The sequence below is a fragment of the Rhineura floridana genome, chromosome 2, assembly GCF_030035675.1.
Source record: "Rhineura floridana isolate rRhiFlo1 chromosome 2, rRhiFlo1.hap2, whole genome shotgun sequence".
NCBI classification, from domain to species: domain Eukaryota; kingdom Metazoa; phylum Chordata; class Lepidosauria; order Squamata; family Rhineuridae; genus Rhineura; species Rhineura floridana.
The window spans coordinates 12,323,612-12,350,835 of NC_084481.1; the positions used below are offsets into that span (position 1 = coordinate 12,323,612).

The 27,224-nt window shown below is 40.7% G+C and overlaps 1 protein-coding gene across 7 annotated transcripts in view; it reads left to right on the top strand.

The window, feature by feature from the left end:
* CREB1 (cAMP responsive element binding protein 1) overlaps window positions 1–26,361 on the top strand; it is a 35,954-nt gene extending 9,593 nt beyond the window's left edge. For 3 of the 7 annotated variants that reach the window (XM_061607805.1, XM_061607803.1, XM_061607806.1), the window contains 9 exons: window positions 8,435–8,489; window positions 12,382–12,503; window positions 13,929–14,075; window positions 15,535–15,635; window positions 20,162–20,304; window positions 21,180–21,230; window positions 22,331–22,513; window positions 23,477–23,627; window positions 26,035–26,361. In XM_061607805.1, coding sequence (XP_061463789.1) covers window positions 12,390–12,503; window positions 13,929–14,075; window positions 15,535–15,635; window positions 20,162–20,304; window positions 21,180–21,230; window positions 22,331–22,513; window positions 23,477–23,627; window positions 26,035–26,179 — 1,035 coding nt within the window. In that variant the 5' untranslated portion in view covers window positions 8,435–8,489; window positions 12,382–12,389 and the 3' untranslated portion in view covers window positions 26,180–26,361. Of the gene's footprint in view, window positions 1–6,484; window positions 6,946–8,434; window positions 8,490–12,381; window positions 12,504–13,928; window positions 14,076–15,534; window positions 15,636–20,161; window positions 20,305–21,179; window positions 21,231–22,330; window positions 22,514–23,476; window positions 23,628–26,034 lie in introns of those variants that run through there. The other 4 variants (XM_061607808.1, XM_061607804.1, XM_061607807.1 and 1 more) reach the window with 3 other exon arrangements.
* The last annotated feature ends 863 nt before the right edge of the window (window positions 26,362–27,224 follow it).

The following is a 27,224-nucleotide window of genomic DNA, read 5'->3' on the forward strand; positions in this document are numbered from 1 at the left end:
CAGATCTGTTCATGAATAGACACCCTAGCTCAGCCTTTCCCAACCAGTGTGCCTCCAGAAGTTGTTGGACCACAACTCCCATCTTCCTGACCATTGGCAATGCTGGCTGAGGCTGATGGGAGTTGTGGTCCAACAACATCTGGAGGCACACTGGTTGGGAAAGGCTGCCGTAGCTTATCATTCAATATGTGCATGCAGACTACATGTGAGCAGACACAATAATCCTTGTGATGTTTGGATTGACATCAAAAGCAGTATATTCCCTTTTAACAAAAAATTACTTGTCCAAATCACAAAGTAGAGCATCAAGCCATGACTCCACCTATGATTTGACTCAAAGTTGTGCTATGCGTAAAATGGAATGAAGTTACAAATTTTGGTTAAGAAGCACTGCCAAGTAAATTAATGTATTTTCCTGGTGAATATTAAGCTGTTCTAATTGGAAGTGTATTCTTCATAGATAAGGCTATTAACAACTTAAGTTTCCCTCACACCCAAAGGTACATATAAAGGTTCACTGTGGATCATGTATGAATTTGAATTCCTGCAGAAAAATTACCATCAGAATAACATTCTGCTACCATGGGTCCCCTAGACTGAGGCACACAGTTAAAAAAAAGCATGTTTCAAAAAGAGAGATTGTAGGCTTATCACATTGAATATTGTATTCTTTTAAGAGTTTTGAACTAGAATAGATTCCCCTGCTGCCTGTTTTGCGCTACATTAATATAGCTCTTGAACATTACATCTAGACTGCAGCTTTCCCCCCCCCCCCGCTGACTTTCAGAGCAATCCTATGTGTGTGTGTTTGAGAAAGGAATCCTTACTGAGTTCATAGGAGCTTCATTGCAAGCATGTGTGTATGGGATTGCAGCCACAGTGATGTTAGTGTTAAACTAGAAGTGGAGGAAATGGTTTCAAAGAGAAGAGGTACATCTGGCTTGTGCATCACAATCATACTTTGCTAATCATGGCATGTAGGTGTATTGTGATAGGTGTCCAACAGACAGCATTTATAACTCCTAAACCCATTCCTAAATGGCTAATTCCCTCTGTGCTCTCGCAACTGTCAACTGACAAAAGGTTTCCACCATCCAACTGTCATCCTATGCCCTTTTCAACTCTCCCTTCCCTTCTTTCTTTAACATTCTGTACATGGGATTTCCCCCTCCTCCCCCATTAAAGCATAAATCCCAAACATGGGTCATTATATCAGTTTTGGACTACACTGCCCTTACTAGATACTGCCCTGCCTTCTGGACTGGCAGTGAACAGCACAGAGATTGGGGCAGTCTCTGTGATTTATGGGTGTGTTTGGCGGAACCTATGGAAGTGAGATTAAAGAATATGTCAGAAGAGTAACAGTGTGATGAAATCCTCCTTTAGCTTGTAGCGTATCACTGGATGAAGATGTTTTCCCTTTACTTTGAACCTTACAGGTAGAGGTAGAGAAGATTAAAGACAAATTATTTGCATTTATTCCTTTTCAACTACTCTGTATATCAGAAGGGCTACCAGCTTTTCATCAGCCTTGTAATCCAGTCAAATTATATGCACTTGGCCAGATTCAGGCAGCAACTCTGGGTCTTTGTTTTACTTACAGTATGAACTGGGACCATGTCAGCATCAAGCATTGCTATTCATAAGTAGGCTCCCTAGAATTGTAAAATTGATATATAAAAATCAGTTCCTAACATTCTGCACCATTTAAGTGCGACCAAGGGATAAATGTAGGACAGGAGTGTGCAGATAGGAGCTGGGGTTACTAGCCCCCTTCCCCAATAGTGTCCCTGAATGTACTTATTACTGTATTCCATATAACGGCTGTCATTCCAGTGGGAAAAAGTGACGTTCTGCCTTTGACATTCTGTGACACTGCTTATTGCCCCTGATATTGGATCATCTAGCCACAACCAGCACATTGATGGGGAGCAGCATTTCTCCTGAAGTTGTGGGGGTGAGCCAGTGTTTCCATTGCCTTCCCTGGCCCTTCCCCTTGAAAAAAACAGGAGACAACCTTGGGGGAAGAAGAGACAAGGCTAAATATTGCTTCTTTTCCCACCCAAATCGTTAACGCAACTCGTGGTTGGGGGTGGAGTAGTTCTTTCTCCTTGGTTTGGTTTGACAGAATGGCCAAGTTTAGAAAAGCTCTGGCTAGGACATTTACTTCAGTAATGAATGGGAAAAGGAAGAGAAGTAGAATGGGGCTGGAATTCTTCATCCTTCTCTGATCATTAGTTAGTAAAACAGGAAACTGCCTTACAACTGTTCAGATGGTTTGTCATGTCTAGCCCAGTATAGTCTGATGGACAGAGGCCTCCCCATGATTTGTTAGCTGATCCTTTTAATTGGAAATGCCAGGATTGAACCAGTAATGTTCTGCATGAAAAGCCGTTGCTTCACCATTGAGCTATGAGCTTTTCCCAAGGACTTTATGGGCTCTGGATGGAATTTTTGCTTGTACTTAGGTACAAAGTGAGAACCTGTGTCCCGCCAGTTGCTGGTTTCCAACTCTTCATCAGTCCCAGCCAGCATGACCAATTGCCAGAGATGATCGGACCTGCAGTCCAGCAACATCTGGAGGGCTATAAGTTTGCTATCCTAGCGTGACCACCTCCATCAACTCTCCTCTTAAATGCATATTCCCCCAGCTCTTCCCTTGGCTGCTAGCAAGCTTCCAACCCTGGTTTCAAATCCTAGGGAAAAAGTGAACCCTGGTTTACATTAACCCAGACATAACACTGAATTATTGTTAAGGGCAGTCTTGCAAACATAGTAACTGACCTTGTGAAGGACAGGAGGGTTTGCATTTGAGAGAGGTGTTGGCCCATGGCCCTGCCCTGATAGACAAAAAAAGGAAAAAAGAAATGAACCACAAAGCAGGTGCCAAACAGTCATTTATTAATACAAATTGTACAAAACGCAACTAGGTTGATACTAACATCAACCATCTGGAACCATCTAGGATGCCATCTGGAACCTATTTAATAAATGGAATAATTGCTAAATGGCCTGTCTCAAATCCATATATATGTAATGCGCAGAAAGCCTAATAGCTATGGACTAAAATATCTAGGTATCCTCAAAATAGTCTGGTCTGCCATACCCTATATAATAGAAGCCCATACAGTGGGCTAAGTATATAATGCAATCTATTAAAAGGCTAGAACAAAACATAGGGACCGGTCCTCCAATTTAGAATCTAGCCCAACACTGTCTACCCTGGCTCACCACAGCTTACCTGATCCTTTTAACTTGAAATGCCAAAGATTGGAGCTGGTATTTTCCAAGTACAAAATTTTCTGCCACTGAGCTCTTCCCTTGCCCAAGCTGAAGCAGATGAAACATTTTCAGTCCATTATGTAAAATAAAAGCAACTTTAAACTTTAAAAATGTGATCAAAAATCCCTTAGTAGTGTTTTGAACACAAAAACATCACTTAATCATGCTTCTTCCTATCATGTCTCTTCTTGCAAGAGAAAATCTTTGTTTATACAACCTAGGGCTGAAACAGCACATTGTTGTTTAAGAATGACAAAAGGACATTTACTTAAGAATGTTATTTCAGTTAACATAAACTGAACAGATAAACTCTCTTATTGTTACAATGGGGTAACAAGGAGTTAATGTGTGAAAGCTGTCTTGTGACCTTTCGCAGCCATGCTTGCACCTCAGCCTCACTCACTTTCTCAAGTCCTATCCTATACTTTTACCTCTGCCCAACCCAGCAGGATTACCCCTGGAGCCATGCCAATGCTAGCCATTAAAAATATATGTGATAAAAACTGAAGCCTTGGACTGTACCTCATTCCAACTCCTGCCAACAAGCAATATTCAGTGGGGGGAGAGATTGTTTTGGCTGCTTCATGGTTGTGGAAGAAGCAAAATTTTGACTTTGTTGTAGATTAATTGTATAGTTATGAGATCTATATTCAGTATTTTTCTTCAAGGTCTATAAAACATGCTATACAAACTTACATTTGACTGTTTTTTAAATGCAAATGTAGAAAAAATGCACAACCATTTGTATACTTCTATCTTGGCACGGTATGCCAAAAAAATATTTTTTACTGGTTCAGAATTGGGGATTTCTAAACACTGACTAACCGGTGATCAGTATTCTGCTGCTTCAGTGCCAATTGGAAAAGTAGCCAAGTTTGGTAAAATAAATACCTTCCATGCTTTGTAAAGTTGGAACGAAGTGGTTTTAAGTAATGATGGAAATTATGTTCATATGGGAGATATAAGATATTTCTGGTGCTAAGTCCAGAATTTGCAACTATTTCCTCACCATACGTGTTTCATTTGCACTGTGAAATGGTTTGCTTGTTAGTAGCTGTAATTAAGCCATTGAGGTTTTGAGGGTATAACCGATCCAAGGTTAATAGTATTTTTGGACAGTGAATACTAAAACAATTAAGAATTAGTGTATTGTGTGAGTGTGACTTTTCACATGCATTGGGTTCTTATTTTTCTTCCACTCTCAATAAGAACTAACGCTTCACTCTCTTGCTAATGTTCCATTTCTTGAATGCCTTTGTGTTACTTGAAAATTAATAAATACTAAAAATTGTGATTTGTTTTGTGGGATCAACAGTGCAATACTCTGCATATCTATGCTATATTGTAATGCACTAAGGCAGCCTCTGACACCAGTTGACTGAGGTGAGGTGTGTCATGCAATGTTTAGAACAAGGGAGGGAAATCCGATTCAGCCGGAGGGCTGGATCCTTAACATCCCCTGCCCCCATTGCCAGCTTTGACAGGTAGGCAGGGCTGCCCACCTGTCAATCATTTGACATCACAATGATGTCAGGTAACTAATTTTTCTTTGCCTGTGCAGTTTGAAATCAAACTGCATAGGCAAAGACACAGCACTTTACAAGCACCAACAAGCACCTGTGTGCCTTTGCAAACTCCAGTGATCGGCTGATCATTGGTGCTTGCAAAGCACTATAAATTAGGTGCAAACCCTGCTTTCAGCAGGGAGCCACATCTTTTCCTGCCCCGTGATGTCATACAACATCAGGTGGTCATGGCATGGCTTAGCTGAAACACCCCTGTGGGTCAAATGGGGAGGCACAGCAAGACCAATTAGGCCTGCAGACTGGAGGTTCCTCACCATTTGCTTGGGTCAGTTTACCTAAGAAAAAGCTAAGCATTGGCTTAGAGGCAATATAGGCAAGCTTGGTGTGAAGAAGTTCCAGGAAGAAGACAAACTAAAGATGAGAGAATCCAGAGACAGAGTAGCCAGAGGTAAAGAGCAGGGCAGAGCAGGTGTAATGGAGAAAGAGGGACTTGGGAGAAAAATAGGTAAAAGGGATAGGCAAAGAGGACAGGAATATGGGGAAAGGAAGGTCTGCTGAAATGAGGTCTGTGGAGAAAGATAACATGGCCTAAGAAAAGGAGAGCATTATATTGCTGGCAAGAAGAGGGGATAGTGGCAAGCAGACAGGGAAGACTAAAGAAGTGAGAGCAGATAGAGGTAAGATACCCTGAAAAGTAGGGGCCTAAGGCAACAGTTGGTGATACAGCTGTAGACTTGGAGATGAGCAAATAATGGATGTCAAGTGGATGTCCTAACGCTTAGGAAAAGGTGAGACTGAGGTAATCATAGGAAAGGCAAGAGAAGCCTAATGTTCGTGATGCAGGAAGCTAAAAGGTCATATACTTTCCAACCTTTGAGCCTCCTGTACCTTTTCCTTGCATAGGATGAAATGGTATGCCATCCATGGCTTTTGCCCATCACATCAAAAATACACACTAGTGAAATTTTTCTATGCCACTACTAGAAGTACAGAGGCCCTCTCAGGGCATGGATCTTGAAACCCCAAAAGGGCATCAATCCTCGGAAGGGAGTGAGGAAGTAGATGATTGAGTGAGTAAACAAACAAATGAGTGAGCAGAAGTTTACAAATATATTTTAATTATTTATCGTTAAGTTCATTAAGAAAGGGATTGAAAAACAGAAGTGCCAATATCATAATGCCATTATACAAATCTATGGCGTGACTGTGCTCGGAAAACACATCTGGTCGTCAAACCTCAAAAAACAATATTGTACAACTGGACAAGTTTCAGAAAAGGGCAACCCAACTGATCATGGCATTGTAACAACTCCCCTATATGAAAAATTACAACAGGCCTTTTAGCTTAGCAAAAAGATTAGTAAGAAGGGACAGGATAGTGTATAAAATTATGCATGCTGTGCAGAAAGTGGATAGGGAGTTTTTATCCCTCCTAATACTAAAACCTGGAATCATCAAATTAAGCTAATTTTTAGAAAATTCAGGAGAGACAGAAGGACATACTTCTTCATACAGTGCATACTTAAACCATGGAATTTGTTAACCCAAGATATAGTGATGGCCACCAACTTGGATGACTTTAAAAGGGGTTTAGACAAATTCACAGAGGATAAGGTTATCAGTGACAACTAGTCATGATGGCTGTGTACTGCCGTCTGTATTGGAGGTGCTATGTGTCTGAATACCAATTGCTGGGAATTCCTAGTGAGGGAAGTGCTACTGCACTCATGTCTTGCTTGTGGGCTTCCTATAGACATCTGGTTGGCTACTGTGGGACCAGGATGCTGGACTAGATGGGCCTTTGGTCTGATCCCACAAGACTCTTCTTATTGCTAAGCAGCCTCAAAAGGGTGGGGGAGACACAACTGCTGAACTAGTTGCTTTGGGTAGCCCCCGCCTCTATGAAGCCTAAGAAAATGAGAGGCAGGAATGGCACTGGACTCCATTTCACCTCCCTCCCTCCCATATACCATGGCATTTTCATCTTCAGAAGGTGGAGCTGCTACCACAGCTGAAAGTAGATATAGACAGAGAGCAATTCAGACTTCACCTCTTTTTTTCTTTTCTTTCAGAGCAATAACCTACAGATGGGCTGCAATGGCAGCCTTACATCTCTACTATTCTTGAAGGTTCAAAAGTTAGACTTGCTTTAATCTTTTAGAATGACCTTTGCGCCCAGCTGTTCAACTCTAGGCTGTTCTGGAAATACAAAAAGAGAAATCACCCAAAAAATCTGACATATAGTTTGTTGTGGTAACAATATCCTTTGTTGTCAAATACAACATTTTCAAAGCTGAAAATTAGTTTCCAAAGCTATAAAATGAAATAAATATTTTTAATTTGGATTTATCCTTAATTTTATTATTTATTTATTTTATTTATTTATTTATTTTCAATTCATTTTCATTTCTAGACCGCCCATAGCTAATAGCTCTCTGGGCGGTGTACAAAACGAGATTAAAATACAATATAGAATAAAATCAGTAACAAAGGAACACATTAAACTTAAAACATTAAACATTAATGTTAAACTTAAAGCATTAAACATTAAAATGCCTGGGAGTATAGCCAGGTCTTAACCTGGCGCCTAAAAGAAAGAACCGTAGGCGCCAGGCGTATTTCCTCCGGTAAGCTGTTCCATAATTCGGGGGCCACCACAGAAAAGGCCCTAGATCTAGTAACAGTCCTCCGGGCATCCTGGTGAGTTGGTACCCGGAGGAGGGCCTTAGATACTGAACGAAGTGAACGGGTAGGTTCATAGCGGAAGAGGCGTTCCACAAGGTATTGCGGTCCCATATGATAATATACTCACTTTAACACTGATATTTTGGTCAGTATAAGGATTTAAGCCTCATTAAACATAGTAAAACAACCCCAAGAATTATTCTGTAAATGACCCAGCAAGCACAGTTACCTTTCCCTCCATCCTGGCTTTCTTATTGGGTCTCCTCGTTTTCTTTGCAATTTTGATTTAGGCAGACCTTCATTTTTTACATTTCAGAGAGTGGCCCGTTTTGTTTTCCCCCTACTTTTTAATCCTTTTATGACCATTTGAGAAAGGGCTAGGTCAACATCTGTCTTCTCAGACTGGGAAAGATTTAAAAGAATTCTATATAAAGAATATATGCAGATCCAGTTTATTTTTTGCACTGTATGCCAAGGTTTGATTTTAAAATAGTTGAGCCTGGTGCTTTTCTACTACCTATTCAAAAATAAAAGAGAAGGAAATTGTGATTTCTAGGGCTTTGTAGTCATTTCTCTGTCATGATTAGCCCTGTTTATGCTAAAGCAGCATCACCTCAAATTTTTGAAAGGGTCAAGTCGAACCCAGAAACATGACATAATCTGAAATGAAGTAATGGCAACAAAAAACTCTTGCAAAGGTGAACGTTTTCCCTCCCTCTATCAGAGAATTGTGATAACATGCCATCAGTTGGGGAAAAAAAGAGCAAAAACATATATTCCCAGTAATTCCTCCTGCTGGAAGGAAGGGCGGGATATAAACCAAATAATAAATAATAAATAAATAATGTAAGAAGTAAAATGTTCTACTATTAATACATATTATGCAGTGAAAAGTGCGTTTAATATGTTTCAGGGTTTCCTTTTCTCATTAAACTTTTTAGAACTTGCCTTGTCCAAGAATGTGTGGTTTCGAAATTCAGTTCTTGAGTTACAAAGGTAAGAACAATGCAGTATTTGATAAAATAATATGTTCCTATACAATCAAATAATGGTGCTGGGCTATGATAATATTCCTCCTATATCCCCAAAAAACGACAGAATAATATTGCTTTAAATAAAATTATCTTTACCAGCACAAAGCTAAATTCCTGCTTTCTAATTTTGATTTCTATATTTGTTTAATATGTTAAAAATATTATCTAAAACAAACATTGTCTCTGGTGATCTGTACTTCTCTCTTGATCCAAGTGGCTATTTTCAGTTATAAATGTACAGCCCACTTTTCTACCAGAGATTTTAAATAAAATATAAGAATTCCAATATAGAAAATTAAAAAGTTAAAAATAAACGAGTATAAAAATCAAATGAAATGGAGGCATCATTTAAAAACTGTCCCAGCCCCTATAACCCAAAAGCAAGTCTAAAAGTTTTTACTACTTTCCTAAAAGGGCTGATGGAATGGAAATTATGTATTTCTGACAGGAAGAAATCCCACAGTCAAGAGACCATGACTAAAAAAGGGCCTGCTGCCAATAGTGACCAGTCTCACATTTGATGGTGATGACACCTGTAAATAGGCTTCATTTCTGGATCTTAAAGGATAGGGGGGGTATATATGGGAGCAGAGACTTCCTCAAGTTATCCTGGTCACAGATTGAATTTGGCCAGGAAACTAACTGATAACCGGTGAGCTCTTTCCATATTGGTGAAATATGCTCTTTGCAACTTGTCCTGAATAAAAGCCGTCTTACTACATTCTAGATCAGCAGTAGTTTTGAAGGGCAGCTCCACAGAAAGCACTTTTCTATGAACAGGGGAAGACATTGTCAAGTATATTGAAGATGAATCTGTTTTAAAGAAAACAAACTACTACTGCACACGCTACACTACTACTGCATACTTGTTTGATATTTCTACCACAGTGGTATTAAAGACAGTGGCCTGATTCAGATGAAAATAAGCCATAGACTTTCCCCAGTTTCAGTTTCCTTTTTAGTGCAAATCATAGTTTGCCATGACATCCAAACTGGAAAACAATGGTTTGCGCTTGTCCTCCAAACTGAAAAGCCACTTCAACCACGGTTTCCATTTCTGGTTTGGAGGGCAAATGAAGACAATGGACATCCTAGTTTGCACTAAACAGGAAATGAAAAGTAAAGCAGTGAGCTGGATAAGGGAACATTGTTTGTGTGCTGGCAACCTTTACAAAAGATGAGACAAGGATGTAAAATACATAAAGAAATCAAAGGCTACTCTGGTTCTTAAATAGCTTTTTTTTTTTTCCTTCTAAGCACTTAATAAGGACAGAAGGTCAGGTCGCCCAGTTAGAAGAGTGAGCACAGGCTGGAATATATCCTAGTTGTGTTTTCATAATCCTTTGCAATCAGGGCTGAAAAGATTTCTTACATGAAAGTTGGATTTTCTGATATTTAAACAAGAGGATCCAAGATTTCCTCGGAGATGGCCATCTGTGTGAGAGCAAGTTGAAAGAGCTCACATCGTTCAGGAAAGTAGTCCAAGTTTGGATATTAATACTTGTGAAACAATTGTTTCATTTTTACATTTCATGTGCAGCGCTAGTACAAGCATATAAAGAGAAATTTTAAGTTATATAAAAAGTTCTTTAGGATCCATACATTAGCCCAAGAAATATATACAGTATGATAGGGAAAATACAACTTACTTCTTCATGGAAGCTGTTTTTATTTGAGGGTCATGTGTTTCTCATAGGTGGAGCTTACAAGCAGATAATAAGCTAATATCAAGAAACGACAATGTCATGAGCAATATATACTTTCAAGTTTTCCTTGATTAGCTTCTGAATATCTCAAACAGCAACACACTTCCCTGTGAATGCTCAGCAGTGAAAATGCTTCTTGCCAACTGCTAGATAGGTTTTTGACACCTATTTCTCCCTCCCAAGTTTGATTTCTCTTTTTATGTCAGAGAGAAACACTGACATTAGGTTACAAGATCCAGTAATCTTTCCCACTATGGCTAGTTGTAGTGGACTCATGCTCATTCCAGCTAAATCACAAATGTTTAGATTTGCTAAATATTAAAAGCATTTCATCAGAACTAATTCTTTAGTCTTGAGATTCTTAGATCACTCTATTTAATTTTGGGATACATTGGATATTGCATTTAGAGGAATGCTGTGAAAGGGGACAGATCTTCATTTCGGATAGCCAACCAGTCTTCTAGAGAATGATAGTTTGGATTTTAAAGTTCAGGCCTGAAATTCTTGGTCATCATTCTGCTGTAACTCTGATTTTCCAGATATGCTTTTGCCATACACGTTGCAAAGTATTTTGATATTTATGTTAACTTTGATCTTTATTATGATCAGCCATGTTAGTCTTCTGTTTTTTGGGTAAAATTAGAAAATAACACGGAAAGCAATCTTAAAACACACTTACTAGGGAATGAATATTGTTGGGTGTAATTCTGAGTAAACACGTGCAGGGTTGTGGTATTTCAGGAGCTGCCAATCTTTTGGGGCCTGTGGACTCATTTGGACACCTGGCAAACCTGTGTGCACCACCCACCCCACACTGCAACCAAACACACACTACATTGCAGCCACACATACAAACCACATTGTATACACACAATACACTTTCCCCTCTCCAACTGGGACCACACCCCCATCTGATAATGTCTCTCCATCACTACATCCATTCCTTCTAGTCAGGCTTGAAGGAAGCTTTCTATTGTAGCCAATAGAAGGCTGCTTTCAAACCCAATTGTGTGTGTCTGTGATGTTTTCATCAGGTAGGGGGGAACACCTGGGGAGGGGAGAGTGAACCCTTCCAGGGCCGGCCCCAGGCATGCCGGGGGCCTTGGGCATCAGCTTGCCCCGGGCCCTGGCGTGTGGACATGTGTGTGCATGCACATGGAGGCCCCCACGCCCCCCACCTACCTGTCTGCTCCCCTTCCCCCCACGCCCCCCCACCTACCTGTCTCTGCTTTCCCTGGAGCTTCTGGGGCTCCTCCGCTCCCCTTCCGCAATCCTTGGCAACAGCTGCGGATCGCAGGGCAGGAGCTTCTGCCTGCCCACCATTCCCTTGCCCCACCATTCCCTTGCCCCACCTGCCTGTCTCCTGTCTTTTAGCATTGCCATTAACCAAGATGGCAGACATGGTTTCCTAAGGGGATGAAGCCTCTGCCACCATCTTGGTTGATGGCACGCATACCTGCTATGCACATGCATCTCTGCCATCAACCAAGATGGCGGCAGGGGCTTCAGCACCTTAGGGAAAACTCGGCCGCCATCTTTATTAAGGGCAATGCTAAAAGGCAGGAGACAGGTAGGTGAGCCGAGGGAATGGTGGGCAGGTGGAAGCTCTTGCCCTGCAATCCACAGATGTTGCCGCGGATCGCGGAAGGGGAGCGGAGGGGCTCCTGTAGCTCCAGGGGCCCTCGGGCCAGTGCCCCACCTGGCCGTCCTTTAGAATCGGCCCTGAACCCTTCCCTCTCCAGCTATGACCTCTCCTGAAATCCTCCCTGCACCGCCACAATTACCCTTGGAAAAAAGCCTTCTATTGGCTACAGTAGGTAACTTTTCCCACCAAATTGGGGTGAGGGGCAGGGTGAGAGGGAAGGCCTTGGTACTTACATGTGGATCCACAGAGGTTGGGTTGGTGATTCCTATGCTATTGTATGTAATTCCTGATGAGTTATATTTGTCATTGGAACTGCAATTGTTACTTTATGCCAAAAGCAATACTTATGTATATGAGGGGAACGTTCTAGTATAATATAAGATTGCTGGTAACTATTAACTTGGGATTTAACATCCAGTAAAAATTTTATAATTAAAAATGGAATTTACAGAGATGTGCAAGAAGTCAACCTATAATAGGAATGCAAATCATTATCATTGTAGATAACTAAATGACCATGGAATCTGGCGCAGAGAACCAACAGAGTGGAGATACAGCCGTTACAGAGGCAGAAAACCAACAGATGACTATACAGGCACAGCCACAAATTGCAACATTAGCACAGGTACAAATTTGTTGGACTGATTTGTGGTGTACTATTCTCAAACAAATGTTTACAAATATTTATAAAGAGTTTTGTGAAGTTTCTCTGAAACTGTTAATTCTGTCTGACTGCTGGGGACAGCCTTGGCTTTTATTTCATCAACTGTAGTATCAGTTAAACTGTTTTTTCTACTTACCATTAGTTTTCTAATCAATTAATTTATTCCCTTGAAATATTTTAATACAAATTAATAAGAAGTTCAGTTTATCCATTTTCTTTGTCCCTACATTCTCAATTTCTAATCAAAACTTGTATTTTTCCTCTATCTTATTTCAAAATGGGAAGGATCCCTGTGATTTATCTGACCCTTGCCTTGGCATGCACAAATTCTATGGCATCAACTTGCTTGTAGATCTTCCTTGCTTCCCCTCTCACTTAGATGAAAGCATCATTTAGGAGGTAATTACTGTTTGGGGCAATGGTTAGGAATAGCTTGACCAGAGTGCCAGTCAAGCACCAAATACTGATTTCACAGGCTATATACTTGTGCAAGCGTTCACATGTGTGGCAGCCAGCAGTGAAGAATTTTCCAGCCATGTGCTGAATGGACTAGTAGTCAAATCAAGTTTATTATTTGATAAATTATCTCATCATCAAGCTCCAGAAGTGGTTCACTGAGTGAGGCAGAGCTGTTATGCTAGCTTCCTGGCAGGTGGGTTGCTGTTGCTTACAGGCAGGAATAGTGGAAAGGACAAGTCACTGGGGAGGTCAGTGTGATGGAAACACACCAGCAGAGACAGTCTGGCACTCCTGCTGGCATCTCTGCGCTGTGCTGACCTCCCAACTGCCTCACCTCTAAAGCTCCCAGTAAGCAACAGTGTTCCACCTGCTGGGAAGCGAATGTAGCTGCTCCACCTCATCCATTGAGCTGCCACATGGAGATCTGGTTCGCATATAACACTAAGCCATGGTTTGTTTAACAATCCATGAGTTATGCTACAGATGACCAAATCATGGCTTGTTTTGTGAATGTTTTGTTTTCCAGAGACTCTTTTTTCATGTTTAGTAGCTTAAAGGCCATTGGGGTCAGTTGGCCAAATAAATCATGATTGAGGAAGGTTTCTGGGTTTGTACATAAGTCAAGAACAAACCATGACTTCAGATAGCAGTTTGTTGGCAGTAAATAAACGGTAGTTAAGCTGCTGGACATGGTTCAGACAATCAAACAAACCATGGTTTTATAAACTTAATATGTCAGTAATTATGTAAATTCATTCATCATTTATACATAATATGAAAGCAGTGAAATAGAAATGTATTGGTGTTAGTCTTACTAAGTAAGACATTAATCCTGTGATTTCACCATAATGATTCACTCTCTCTCTCTCTCTCACTCTCTCCCTCCCTCCCTCCCTCCCTCCCTCCCTCTCTCTCTCTCTTTCTTAGGTATCTATGCCAGCAGCTCACGCAACATCTTCTGCTCCCACTGTGACCTTAGTACAGCTCCCTAATGGGCAGACAGTTCAAGTCCATGGCGTTATTCAGGCTGCCCAGCCATCAGTTATTCAGTCCCCACAAGTCCAGACAGTACAGGTACATGTAAAACTATTTGAAATACCATGCTATTTCCTGAAAAATAGAAACACTATTCATATTGTTGTATACTGAGCTGCATTATCAGCATGCACTTATGATGTGTCCATTACAGTTTTTGAAAATAAATTCTAAACAATATCTTAGAACAACAGGATGCTGAGCTAGATGGACCTTTGGTCTGATCCAGCAGGCTCGTTTATGTTCTTAAAAATATAAATTTAGGGTGGAATCCTATGATCCCTGATGGGGCGTCTCACAGGCCCTAAGATAGATTGGATCTACCCCTCTGATGTCAGAGAGGGAGATATGATGTCAGATCCTCCCTGCCCTCCAGATTAAGCCCTAGCCAAACCTACACTGGAACTATGCAGTTAGTAGGGTCAAAAATGGGGTGTGCCATGCAGCAGCTTAGATCCAAAGCCCTTTCGGTCTTCTGACACACCTGTAAACCAGGGAGAAATTTAGGCACGCTCCTTAGCATGACTAATCTTCCCTCCAATTGTTTTCAGTGGGTAGGAAAATGTTTTTTAAAGAATAAAGCAGGAGATGGACAAAGGAATACAAGATTCTTTCTCTGCCTTCAGTTCTGCCCTGCTGGCTTAAGCCTCACAAGATGCTGGATAAGGCAGCTGAACTACCTTTGTATTTCTACCCCATCCCACCCCTAGGATTGCAGTCTTAGTGACTTACTATTCTGTTATTGAGAACCAATAATCACCAAATGAACAGACTTCATAAGTCTGTTTATACAGTTATGTAAACAATGCTGGTTTTGTTGTAGTTGTTTCAGTTGAAAAATCCAAAGAATGAGATCATTTTGATAATTATTATTGTTCCTTGCTTTATGAGTTCTGTAGTATATTTCCAGTCACTAAAGCTAGATTTATCCTGTTTGATATGTGAAACCCCTCCAGAGTTCAGACAGCATGCAGGAATTTCTAACCACAGTGAAACAAAATAAAGAGACTGATAATAAAAGTGTTTGGAATTTGGAAGGAGAAGATGAAAGGCAAGAATGCAGTAGGAATGTTGAAATATTAAGAAGCGTTTCACAATCCTTCGTGGTTATGTTGAATGTTGTGTAAAGTTGACTGTGTACCTATAGATCTTGAGCTGTTTATATCCCACTAGTGAAGGCAGCTGATAGCCTTGCCAATATCTGTATATATGTTTGGTGTTTGTTTTTTATAGTAAAAAGCAATGTTATTTTTGTTGGGTGTGGGAACAGACTTTTACCAATTTTTCTATATCCTGTTTTCATATTCAGCAATCAATCAGGTTAGCAAATGCTGGCCAGGCCCTGTCTATATATGCCATTTACTTAGTGCCCAACATCCCCTTGTCCCAGAGGTCAGGGTTTATAGAGTTCCATGTTTGCTGAGTTCCTCTGAAAAATCCCTCCTGTTTCTAGTTAAATATATTTAAAATGGTAACATTACTGTGCTCTTGTACCTAGATCTCCACCATTGCAGAAAGTGAAGATTCACAGGAATCTGTGGACAGTGTCACAGACTCCCAGAAACGCAGAGAAATTCTTTCTCGACGGCCTTCCTACAGGTAGAAATGTATTTTTTGCAACATATGTGCAGCAAATCAGGTGCATCCCTGTGGGTGCCTTCTTATAATTGCCATCTGGTGACATGTCAACCAGAAGTCATTTGTGCCAGGTTTTTTGAATGAATGAATGAATGAATGAATCTTTATTTTTACCCTGCCCTTTTTCCAAAACTGGAACTCAGGGCGGCTTACAAATAAAAACTACACATAGGTAAAAAAACATACAAAAATATACAATTAAAATAGAATTAAACTATTCGTGACATTAAAACCATGAAACATACACTTAAGATACTAAGACAATTTAAAACATTAAGAATAGGACCAGAGAACAATACAACAGACCTTATGAGGCCCTGTCTTACACATCTTTTTGTTTTGTTTTCTGTTTTCTTAACAACCAGATTCTTTGTTGATCCACAGACTCCAGTTCAATTTAGTCATATTGTATACTATAACATAGTCCAGATGTCTTTGACAAGCTTATTAATGGTAAGCTTTATGTGTCTGTTGAAAGCAGGAGTGGGGAACTGGATCCAGCAACACCTTTGTGGGGCAGGGCTACCTGTTTGTCATTCATCTGATATCATATGATTCCTCCTTTGCAGCCATGGCTTAAACTACAAAAGAAGATTCTTTCTTTGCAGCTGTGACTTGAGTTTGGCACTTTTTGAATTTGGCGCCTTTTTCTGTCACTGTGAAGGGCGACAGAAAAAGGTGCCAAATTCAAACCATGGGTGCAAAGGAAGAATCAGGAGCGCACTTAGAATGTACTCCTGATTCTTCCTTTTGAATTCAGCATGGTTTGCAGCCATGGCTTTACCTCTCCCACAACTGATATCATGTGGTGTCAGGTCATAGATAAATGGGTGTAGCTAAAACAGCCTCATGGGCCAAATGGGGGGGCTTGGTGGGCCTAATTAGGCTGGAGGTTCTCCACTACTGATTTAAAGGATGGGCCAGTATAGCAGAACAGACCCTTTTCTGGATAAACAGTTGGTTTATTATGCAGCCACAAGAGTGGCTGTATACTATAGCCAGTATGGATTTTTCACATTCTACCATGTTAAATTGAAAATACCCCCCCAATGCCATTCTGATGCTTCCCATAGGCTCATTTAAAATTAAAATCTTACATAACGTATGGTTCTGAACTCAGAAATACTTGCTTAACAACCCTCTTAAGTTTTCATGGTGATACACAAAAAAGTCAGAGAAAAGCGAGAGTTCAGTCTAAAACGAGGAAAAAAATCCAAACCCCTGTTGGACTTTTTCTGTCAGGGTCTCATAATTTGTTGAAATAAATTAAAGATCAGCCGTATTTAGAGTACCTGCAATCCTGTTCCTGACCTTGCCCCATACTCTGACCTTCATCATATGCAGTTTAAAAGTTAAAAAAAACTTAACTGATTTTTAATTAATTTAAGAAATTTAACATTGGAGTCTATGATAGTGCAGGCATGCTCAGTAAGAACCAACAGTGTTCTAAAAGCCAGACAAACAGCAGTTGGGCTTGCCTAATCAGGGGGCTGCACCCACGCCAGACATTGATTCCACATGAAACAATCCTGGATACAAATCCTAAGACAGCTTACAGATAACATCAAAATGCATTAATAAAACCATAAAACATAACATAAGTTATTAGAATCCTTTCTACTGCAAGAAGAGTCTAGTTGGAACAGGAACAGCTGCCTTCTCCCTTGCTGTCCTGGAATGTTCCTCATAGAGCAGTTGATGGTAGATGGCCTTCAGAGAGGGGACCAGCTAGACTAGGCCAGGCACTTGGTTTTTTTATGGAGTTGTATCCAACTTAAATTTACATAGGATAGGCCCATTGAAATTAATAGACCTAAGCTGATCACATTCATTCATTTCAGCATGTCTACAAACCCTTAAGGAACACCATATAAGAGTAGAAAATTCTTTACATTAGCATCACTTCCTTTATTTTTTATATCTATCTTTATTCATTTTCAATATAGAGAATACAATATAAAGAAAAAGACAAGAACGGCTAACTACAGGAGAGCTAACAAGAATCACTTGCTTTATTTTAAGGAGTCTGGGATTCATTATAAAGTAGGACAAGTCTCAAATTATTCTTGCCCCAATGAGTAAGATTTGTAATGTTTCTGTTGGCAATGTTCAACAACATTAAGACACAATGCAGGTTTAAAGAACTTTTCTCAAGTGCGTTTTTCATCACTTGGACTTATCCACTGCTGTAATATGTTATGGAAATTTGTATATACAGAGATCGTCAGCAGTCTTGAGATGTATGTGTGCTAGTATGTGTATATACCTATGTAGCAGTACCCTGCATTTAGATCACTGAGACTTAAGACTTAGTAAAATAAGAAAAGCTACTTTACTTATAGAAATATGTAGTAAATAGGAAAGGCATACCTAGTTCTAACTAACTAAGTTGGAGGCGCAATGCCCAGACGTGGGTATTGCCCTCATGGCTCAGGAGAGAGAGCAAATACAAAGATGTCTCCTCTCTCCTCGGACAGTGAAAGAAGAAGACAAAGAAAGGAAGAGTAGATAAGCTTCCCTGAGCATATTAGTTTACAATGGAAGGAAGTTAGGTAGAGAAGAGCATAGGTAAAGGTAGGCAAGCCTAGCCAGCTGGAGGACCCTAACTCTATCTTCCTTCTGGAATACAAACAAAAAGAACCCAAACAGGAGTTGCTCTTGCCCCACTTCCAACATAATAGAGGTAGTAAAATTATCCCAAATGGCAGAATAGAGGCAGAAATTTCTTTGGGCTTCAGCTTACACAATTTATGTTGGGAGATATTAATCTTGGATTGTTGTATTGCAAGTTTTGGAAACTGAACAAAAGTTTATTATTTTTCTCTCTCTTCATATGGGTTTACATTAAACAGTCACAGCTGCTTCTAAGCTGTTTAATTGTGTTTCATGAAAGTTTTCATTTTTATAAAGTTTTGGGGTTGCTTGTCAAGAAGCTGATGATAATCTGACTGACAGTGCACTATTGTCTTAAAGCACTTTTGGCAATAAAAGTTTTGTGGTACTTACGTTCTTCCTGCCTCATCAACCATTTCTCCTCCCTTTCACCATCATCTGCCCCGCCCAGGGGGGGCTACTCCCAGGTTTGCATAGCTCATCTCCCTTCTAGACCTAGACACAAAGCTAGAAGGAAGGCAGACAGTGGTGGATGGGCCTCTGTAGTTCCATAATGCCTGCCTGCACACAAATATCTCTTGTTCTTCTAACCTTATAGGCATGCAGATGTCAAACTCCATAATGTCAGGAGTTTGAAGCTTTTGAACTTATATAAAGTCCAGCTTCTCATTTTCCACTAGTGTCCATCCCTTTCCTCATAATGATTCTGTGATCTTCAATAGTCTTATTGTCTGTCTTTTTGCCCAGGCATGCAGTTTTGACCCTTTGTTGCTATTTGCTTCTCTGTTTCCTTTAGCTATCCTTGAGTGGAGCCAGTCCACACACAGCAATGGGGAACACACCCATGTTTCACTGTACCTCACAATAGATAATAGGCACAACTTGCCAGATATGAGAATATCATAGTGCCCTCCACAGCAGGAGTCACTGGCCCTGACAGTTAAGGGCCCAGAAACAGAGAGGCCCCAGGGATCTCTACACAAAGGGCGTCATATCTCCTCATGCCACTCACACAGGAACTGCTAAAAACCACCCTTGGAATGACCCAACACAGAGAAGTAAGGACAGGCAATACAATATCTAGGTCGTTTGCTTGGGAGGAAACATGTATAACAAATATGCAGACATCCATAGAATAAGGGATCAAATCCCACTGTGGAAGTAATAGCCATCTGAGAGGACAAACCTTTTTGCCAAGGAAGAAAGAGGAGGAACTAAGCCAGAGATGGGAGAACCAGAAGCCTCTTCTCTATGGGGAATTGGCATTGGGAGTCTTTCACTTAGAAAAACTAAGGGAGGACTTGGTAGAAGTTTATAAAATTATGCATAGTGTGGTGAAAGGGGACCAAGAGAATATTCTCTCTTTCACCTAACTGTAAAACTCAGGGATCAACAAATTAAATTTTTGAGCAGCAGATTCAGGGCAAACAAAAGAAAGTATTTCTTCACATGCAACGTAATCAGCTTGAGCTGCCACAAGATGTGGTGGTGCCCACTGGCTTAAATGGATATATAGAGGGACTGGGCAAATTAATGCAGGCTAACTCTATCTCTGGGTATTAGCTATGCTGGCTAAATGGAACTTCCAGATTTGGAGGCATTTTACATCTGAATATCAGTTGCTGTGGGGGCAAAAGACCCTACTTTTGGGCTCCACAGAAGCACCCACCTAACAACCATTGGAATCTGGATTAGGTGGACTCTCAGACTGATACAGCATCGCTCTTCTTAGTCTTTTCCTACTAATGTGACAGGTTGGATATTCCCCCCTAATTATCCACGTTACTCCATGGCTTAGTGCAAATTGTACTTGCCCAGAAACATGGTAGCTAGTAGAACTAGGTAAGATTTCTATAATATTCTTCTCTTTTTAGAAAAATCTTGAACGACTTGTCCTCAGATGCCCCAGGAGTGCCAAGGATTGAAGAAGAAAAGTCTGAAGAGGAAGCAACAGCACCTGCCATCACCACTGTCACGGTGCCAACACCAATTTATCAGACAAGCAGTGGGCAATACAGTATGTGGTTTGTGTTTCTCATTTAATAATTGGGAAGGAAGAATACAAAGACTTAACTTAAAAATAAACAAAGAATGCTTAGTGTTTATATTATGATTTTTTCCAAAGTGTTCAAAACATAAAAAGTCCCACACTTGCCACTTTAAAGTTTTAAAATGTGATATCAGAAATGGCGAGAGCACAGAAACAAGAAATATGTGGTAAGAGGCCAAAAGATACTAACAGTCCAATCCTATGGCACTGCAGCATAGTAGAAATATGTAGAATGTTGATTATAGGGGTTGGATTTAAAGTCCTGCTCAGAGTTGACCCATGAAATCAATGACCCTAAGTTAGTAATGTGTATTAACTTCAGTGAATCTACTGTGAGTAGGACTAGCGTTGAATACCACCCAATGGTTCCATTGTCATTACAAGCCAGATCCACCCCAGTTGCATTCCTAGGCTGAGCATTCCTTAGAACCATCTTTCACTTGTCTTGCTGCAGGTGTATTGCCAAGGGGAGGGGGTTGCCCATATGTAGAAGTGCAGCTTTGTCCTATTTGCTTAGTATAGAATAGTGTGTTAGTATGTGCCATCATGCCTGTGAAGGACTAATTGACTCAAGGAGTTGGTGACCGTTTATCAAGTGATAAGGTGATTTGTGATCCAGTTTACCTCTTGTTGACACTGGTTCTGTGATAATTGCTTCACAGTAGTTATCGCATGCGAGCATGCTTTAATGTTCTAATTGCAATTATCATGTGAGAAACATTGCCATTTGGATCGTCCTTCCTTGGTAAACTTTCAAGGTTGGGGCGGGGGGAGGATTGAGAGCGTAGTGCTTGCAACTGTTACTTGTCCTGGTCCCCAGTGTGGTCCTGATTTTCTTTTAGGGACTGGTGTTGCTGATATCCACCATCAATATGGCAATGCTGTGCATGCAGGTATTGTCTGCATGAATGGATTGGTGTATATGTTGCAGAGCTGAGGAATGTGTCCTAGAAGTGTTGAATGAGGGACCATGTGTGAACGGTATTCCTGCTGCAGTCTGAATGAGATGTGGCAGACTGAGGAACTTTGTGAAAGAGAATAGACAGTAATAAACTAAAACCAGAAAAGAAACTGAAGAAGAGAAACTGTATGTGAAGAACAAAAAGGCTCTGGAATGAAGAGGGAATGGAATATTAGAATGGAGATCTGACCGAGAAAAGGGTGTAAATAAAACATAAGCATTCAGGATAGAGATCTGTAACCACTAGAATGAACAGAGCTTGCTATAGGCATGTCAGAAGTAGATTGATGAACTTTGATTGTGTCGTTGATTTTTTGTAACTAATTTTCTATTGATAGGTATGCATTTTTTCTCAAAAGTGAAAAATTTAGGAGTCACACAGTAAATATTTAATGATAGACAAAATCAATATTCAGTGTCTCATTATTATTGCACTGTTAAAATATAAATTGTAAATGTGAATATCAGTTTACAAGGTGAATACACTTTTGTACAGGTTGAACAGAACTGAAAAAGTATTTCTTTGAAAGTATTAGTGAAAGAATTTTGTTTTCTTGTGACTGTGAAAACATTTGACATTTGCTTCTCAGAAGCCACAATGCCAAATGTATTTCTTTTTCCCATTAAGGAAGTAGCAGTTTTCACTTTACAGAAAGAAATTCCTGTCTAAATTAGGCTTCTTAAAAAAAAAAAAAACCAATATACGGACAGTGTCAGCCAGAGCACTCTTGAAAGGAACACAAATATATGACTGGCCAGGTGGTGATATTTTTAACACTGGCCTGTATAGTGATCCTTGTCTTAGCTGCTTGGATTGCAGTACCAGGGCAGAGTCTTCCTTGACTGACAGCTGTAATAGATGAAATTACTCGGAGAACTGCAGTATCATCACATACAACATAGAGCATAAACCAAGGGTCTTGAAACGCTTATTTTCAAAATATTTGTTTAAAAAAGGACTGAAATACTTATGTGTATGACATTAAAGAGGCTAATATCACAGTATGCTGATTCACATTTGCCTGCTTCCAGTTGCTATTACCCAGGGAGGTGCAATCCAGTTAGCTAACAATGGCACAGATGGAGTACAGGGCCTGCAGACTCTTACCATGACCAATGCCGCTGCCACCCAGCCAGGTACCACCATTTTACAATATGCACAGACCACTGATGGACAACAGATTCTTGTACCCAGCAACCAAGTTGTTGTACAAGGTAAGATAGGAGAATGTTGATTTTAAGCTATTTGCACAAGATTAGCATTACATACACTTCATTTGTGAAACTAATTTTTCCCTTATGCACATATGAAATTAGTGAAGCACAACAGTTTAAGCAAATACTTGTTTCTGAGGAAGCTGCCGTATACTCCACTTTTCCTGGCAATAATTGCTGATAGACTAAAGTCATTAGTATGGGGCAGATAATAACTGTAGTGCCAATTCTGAATGCTGACAACCAGAGGAAGTCTGTGATTTCATCCAGAAAAAAAATAGTTATCCTTCCTTCAAGGTTTGTGTCAAGTAATCTTTGGCAGTAACCTATCAGAGATGGGAACATTACTTACTTTTGGAGCGAAAATTTTTTAAAAGCTAATTGGATAGGTGGGAGTACCCAAACTGGAGCTCACTGGTCTTGCTCTTGTGGCTTCTTGAAAGCCCCCAGGGTTAATTTAAGTTTAATTGAACATGCCCATTCACTCAGAAAAAACAACAACAACACAATTATGTATCAGCCAAGCCTGGGGAGAAAAAGTGTAATGCCTTTAAAGAAGAATAGGTGCAAAATGTAAAGGCTGGCAAAAACTCTAAAAGAGGAAAACCAGCTGGGCAACAGAAACATATCATTTGACAAGGGAGTTGGAGCAGGCAGGAGAAGGAGCAGCAATGGCGGATGGGGATATCTGTTGAATTGGACAAAGGGTCTGGGCAAGGGTAGTGGGAGCAAGAACCAGGAGGTGATGATTTAAAGTGGGATCAAAAAGGCAGAAGCTTTACACATTGGTAGTGCAGCATGGGGGCAACATGAAGGTGTCATCAACCATGCCACTTCAGGCAACGTAGGAAGAGGCTCTCAGTCTGAATGGATAATATAATGCTCACACTGTTTTTTATAGCGTAGTCTTCCAGAGCTGTCAAATCTAGCACTCCTTTATTCCTTGATGCTTTTGCCTCTTAGCTGCCTCAGGAGATGTCCAGACCTACCAAATTCGCACAGCACCTACAAGCACCATTGCGCCTGGTGTCGTCATGGCCTCCTCCCCAGCCCTTCCTACCCAGCCAGCAGAGGAAGCAGCACGAAAGAGAGAAGTCCGCCTAATGAAGAACAGGTTTGTGTGCTCTATAGTGCCAGACCAAAATATTTTTCTGCCTGAGGGGGACTAGCAAAGCCACTTACCACCACCACCATCCTGCAGAAGGAGTTATTACCAGATGGAGTTGAGGGTGTGACCGAATGTTGGCTGTGTCTGAAAAATAAGTAAAAATGTAGCTTCTCAAGGCAGCTTCAATACACACCAGTCTATAGTCCTCAAAATGAAGTGCAAGAAAAATGGAAAATGGCACCAACTGCAAACAAATTTACCAACAATTTGAATTCATGGAAAAGGGGAAAACACACTACCTGCAAAATATATCTAATCTACCACCCAGTTGATTTCAAGCTATGCAACAGAATAGTATACATGAAATTACCTCACTTTGCCTCAAAAGAGCCGTGAGAGGTAGGTTGGGCCAAGCAATAGTCACTTGACAGGAGGAAGAGAGGAAAGCCCTTTCATTTAGAGCAGGAATGCGGAACCTTTTTCAGCCCAAGGTTTGCGTTCCCTTCCAGGGGCCATATGCCCGTGCTAGTCAGAGCCAGAAGCAAAAGAGGAGGGAGCAACGGACACAATTTTAACCTGGACCAGTAGGCTAGTTTCTACATACACGTATACCCTCCTGTCTATCCTGAAACCAGGGCACTGAGAGGCATAATCAGAGTTCAGGGACACATTCCAGCCAGGCAAGAGCACTTGAGGAAAGTGTGAAGCACAGCCAGGAGGGGGTATGACTGGGATGGATGGTCTGGGGAGAATCTTGGGAACCAGATGGAGAGGCTGAGGGGGAGGTACTTTTGGTCCTCAAGCCTCAGATTCCTCACCCCAATTTGGAATGATGATGCTTGGGACCCAAGATTCATACTGGAAACAAAAATACTTATCTGAGGTCAAAATGAATCTCCCCACCTAGTGTTAAAGAAATAGCTGACAATGATAACAAAACTGTCATGGTCACTTTGAAATTAAGTAGCATAGTTAGTAGAGGACTAGAAGAATGGTGCGAAGCTGTAATCCTGTTTGGGCCCTTACTTCAGAGTAACCCCCTATGGGATTTTCTAGTACACGTACATAGGATTAGCCAGCATATCAAGTGACTGGCAGGCAAAACTGCACCTGCTGAAATGCTTCCTTTTTATCCAACTAAGGCTCCTTCCCCCAGAGAAGGAGGCAATACTGGCAGTGTCACGGGAAGAGGGATAGCCGCTAAGAAGCCTGGGCAAGAGAAGCAGAACCTCACCAGGCTGGGTTGGTGGTCTGTGGAGGTACCGTCGAGTGGAGGAAGGAGAAGGACATCCAGGGGACAAAGAGGCAGGCAAGCTGAGGGGTGACCAGACAAGGGCAAAACAGCAGGCAGGCTGAGGAGAAACCCAGATGGTTGGTCTCGTACTTCTTCCTTCCGCCAGTGCTGCCTCATTGAATCAAGCTGGTGGTGGTTGGTGTGGGAATGGTGGCTTGCTGCTATTGCTGCTTCCTTTGCCTCAAAGAAGGGAAGTCAGGTAAAGACCGAGCAGGGTGTGTGTGTGTGTGTCCATCCAAAGCTTCACTTCCCTGTGTACCAGCTCCATTGCAGTGCTCCCCAGTGCACAGCCAGCTTGCAGAACACAAACCCGGACGTTGGTGGCTGGCTGGCTTGCTCAGGAGCACTGCTGGGACCATGCCAGCAGGCAAAGAGCCATAGGATGGGCAGACAAGCCACAATGCCTCCAGATCATCAACTACCTTACTTTATCTTGTATGTCGCCCAGAGTGGCTGGACAACCAGCCAGATGGGCGACTAATAAATTTAATTAAATAAATAAATAAATAAACTACCTAAAATGGCTGCCTTGTGTTGGCAGATGATAGGGCCAACTCTGGTCCTATGTTCATTTGAATTTTATCTTCATTGAATTTATTGATTTATATTTGTATTCGAAGTGTGGTTTTATGACTTGATTATTAAAGTCTATTCTCAGTCTTCCCACAACAGAAAGTTATCTGAACTATTTTTTAATATATTACAGCCTTGCATTTTAACAACTCAGCTTGTAGCCATAGGTGGCCAAGAATTTCATCCAGGCAAGTGAGCAGACTGATGGGAATTTCTGGCCCTCCTTCATCAGCTTGCTTGGCTGTGGAGGAAGAAAGACCAGCATGGGAATGCAGGGTGCCAGCCTGTTAGCAGGCTAGTAAAAAATGTTGCAGGCTATGGATTATTACTTTTAAGAGGCTTTTTCCTAAAGCTCTTCATTTAACTAGCAGAACTTTTCAACTCAGTAAAAGATGTTGCTTACCTGTCTGCAATGAATAATTATGCTTACCCCAGCTCCCAAATTAGTATACCATTCAGATAGTTCAGCCTTAGTTATCACAGTTTAAAATCAGTGAATTATATATGCATATTGATACAAGTTTTAATATTCTGTTTTGCCTATAGGGAAGCAGCACGTGAGTGCCGCAGGAAGAAAAAGGAATATGTCAAATGTCTAGAAAATAGAGTGGCTGTGCTTGAAAACCAAAACAAGACATTGATTGAAGAGCTAAAAGCACTTAAGGACCTTTACTGCCACAAATCGGATTAATTTTAGATCTCCATTTTTGGGTTTGTTAATGTCAGAGAAAGACTGGTTTGGTGACAGCCAGAAAGACAAAGTGAACTTTTTATTTTCTAAACATTTCTTTTTTTTTCTACGCGCAAAACTGCCTGAAAGCAACTGCAGAATTTAATTCGTCTGTGCTTTGCATTAAACTGTGAATGTTGAAACATCTGCCTCCACTTCTCCCCCCGTCCCCCAATTATTTTCGTCACCGTGCATCCTTGTTGTGAAGAAAAAGAACAGACTTCCTCATCTCTCATCCTCTTCAAAGAATAATAATGTTCACTTGTGAAGTTATTGTGTGTGCAGAGGGGGGGATTATTTCATAATGGTTTCAAGAATTAGTGCTGAGCTCATCTGAATGCCTTAGAGACAGTCACCCCAGCCTCTGCCTTGAAGTATTCCGTGGGCTGCATGCATAACACAAGGTATGATGCACTGAGGAAGCTGTGGTTGCCAAATTCTTGCATGGTTTCAAACATCCATTATCAAACTGCACAGTTATAGCTATGTGGTAGAATGATGCCAAAGGACATGTACTTCAGTTGTACAGGTATATACTAGTAGGAATCAAATGAACGTAATAGAAGGTTGGGAAGAGGGCTGGTTGGTCATCTGTAACCTCCATCTGGATTTTTAGATGCTTTTCTATACCATAAAGATGATTACATTGATTTTCTGTTATTTTTGAAGAAATGTCATGTGTTCAGTCTTCTGATTGCCCGTAAAGAAATCACTAAATACCTTTGATATTCTGATGGGACAAGGATTCCTAACCAGCAATACAGTAGGAACAGTAAAGTCCAGTTTAGCTTCAGTTTAGAAGACAGTGACACTAAGTAATAATTCAATGAAACACAATTTTATTTTGTGTTATCCAGAGGTAATATTATCCAAGGCAACCATTAGCAGAAGCATAGCAAACACAAAGTACACTTTGATGAAGAAAGAAAAACAGCCATTCTTATTAGATAATACAAATACCCATTTAAAGATCTCCAACTATTCAATAGTGCATAAATTAAAATCT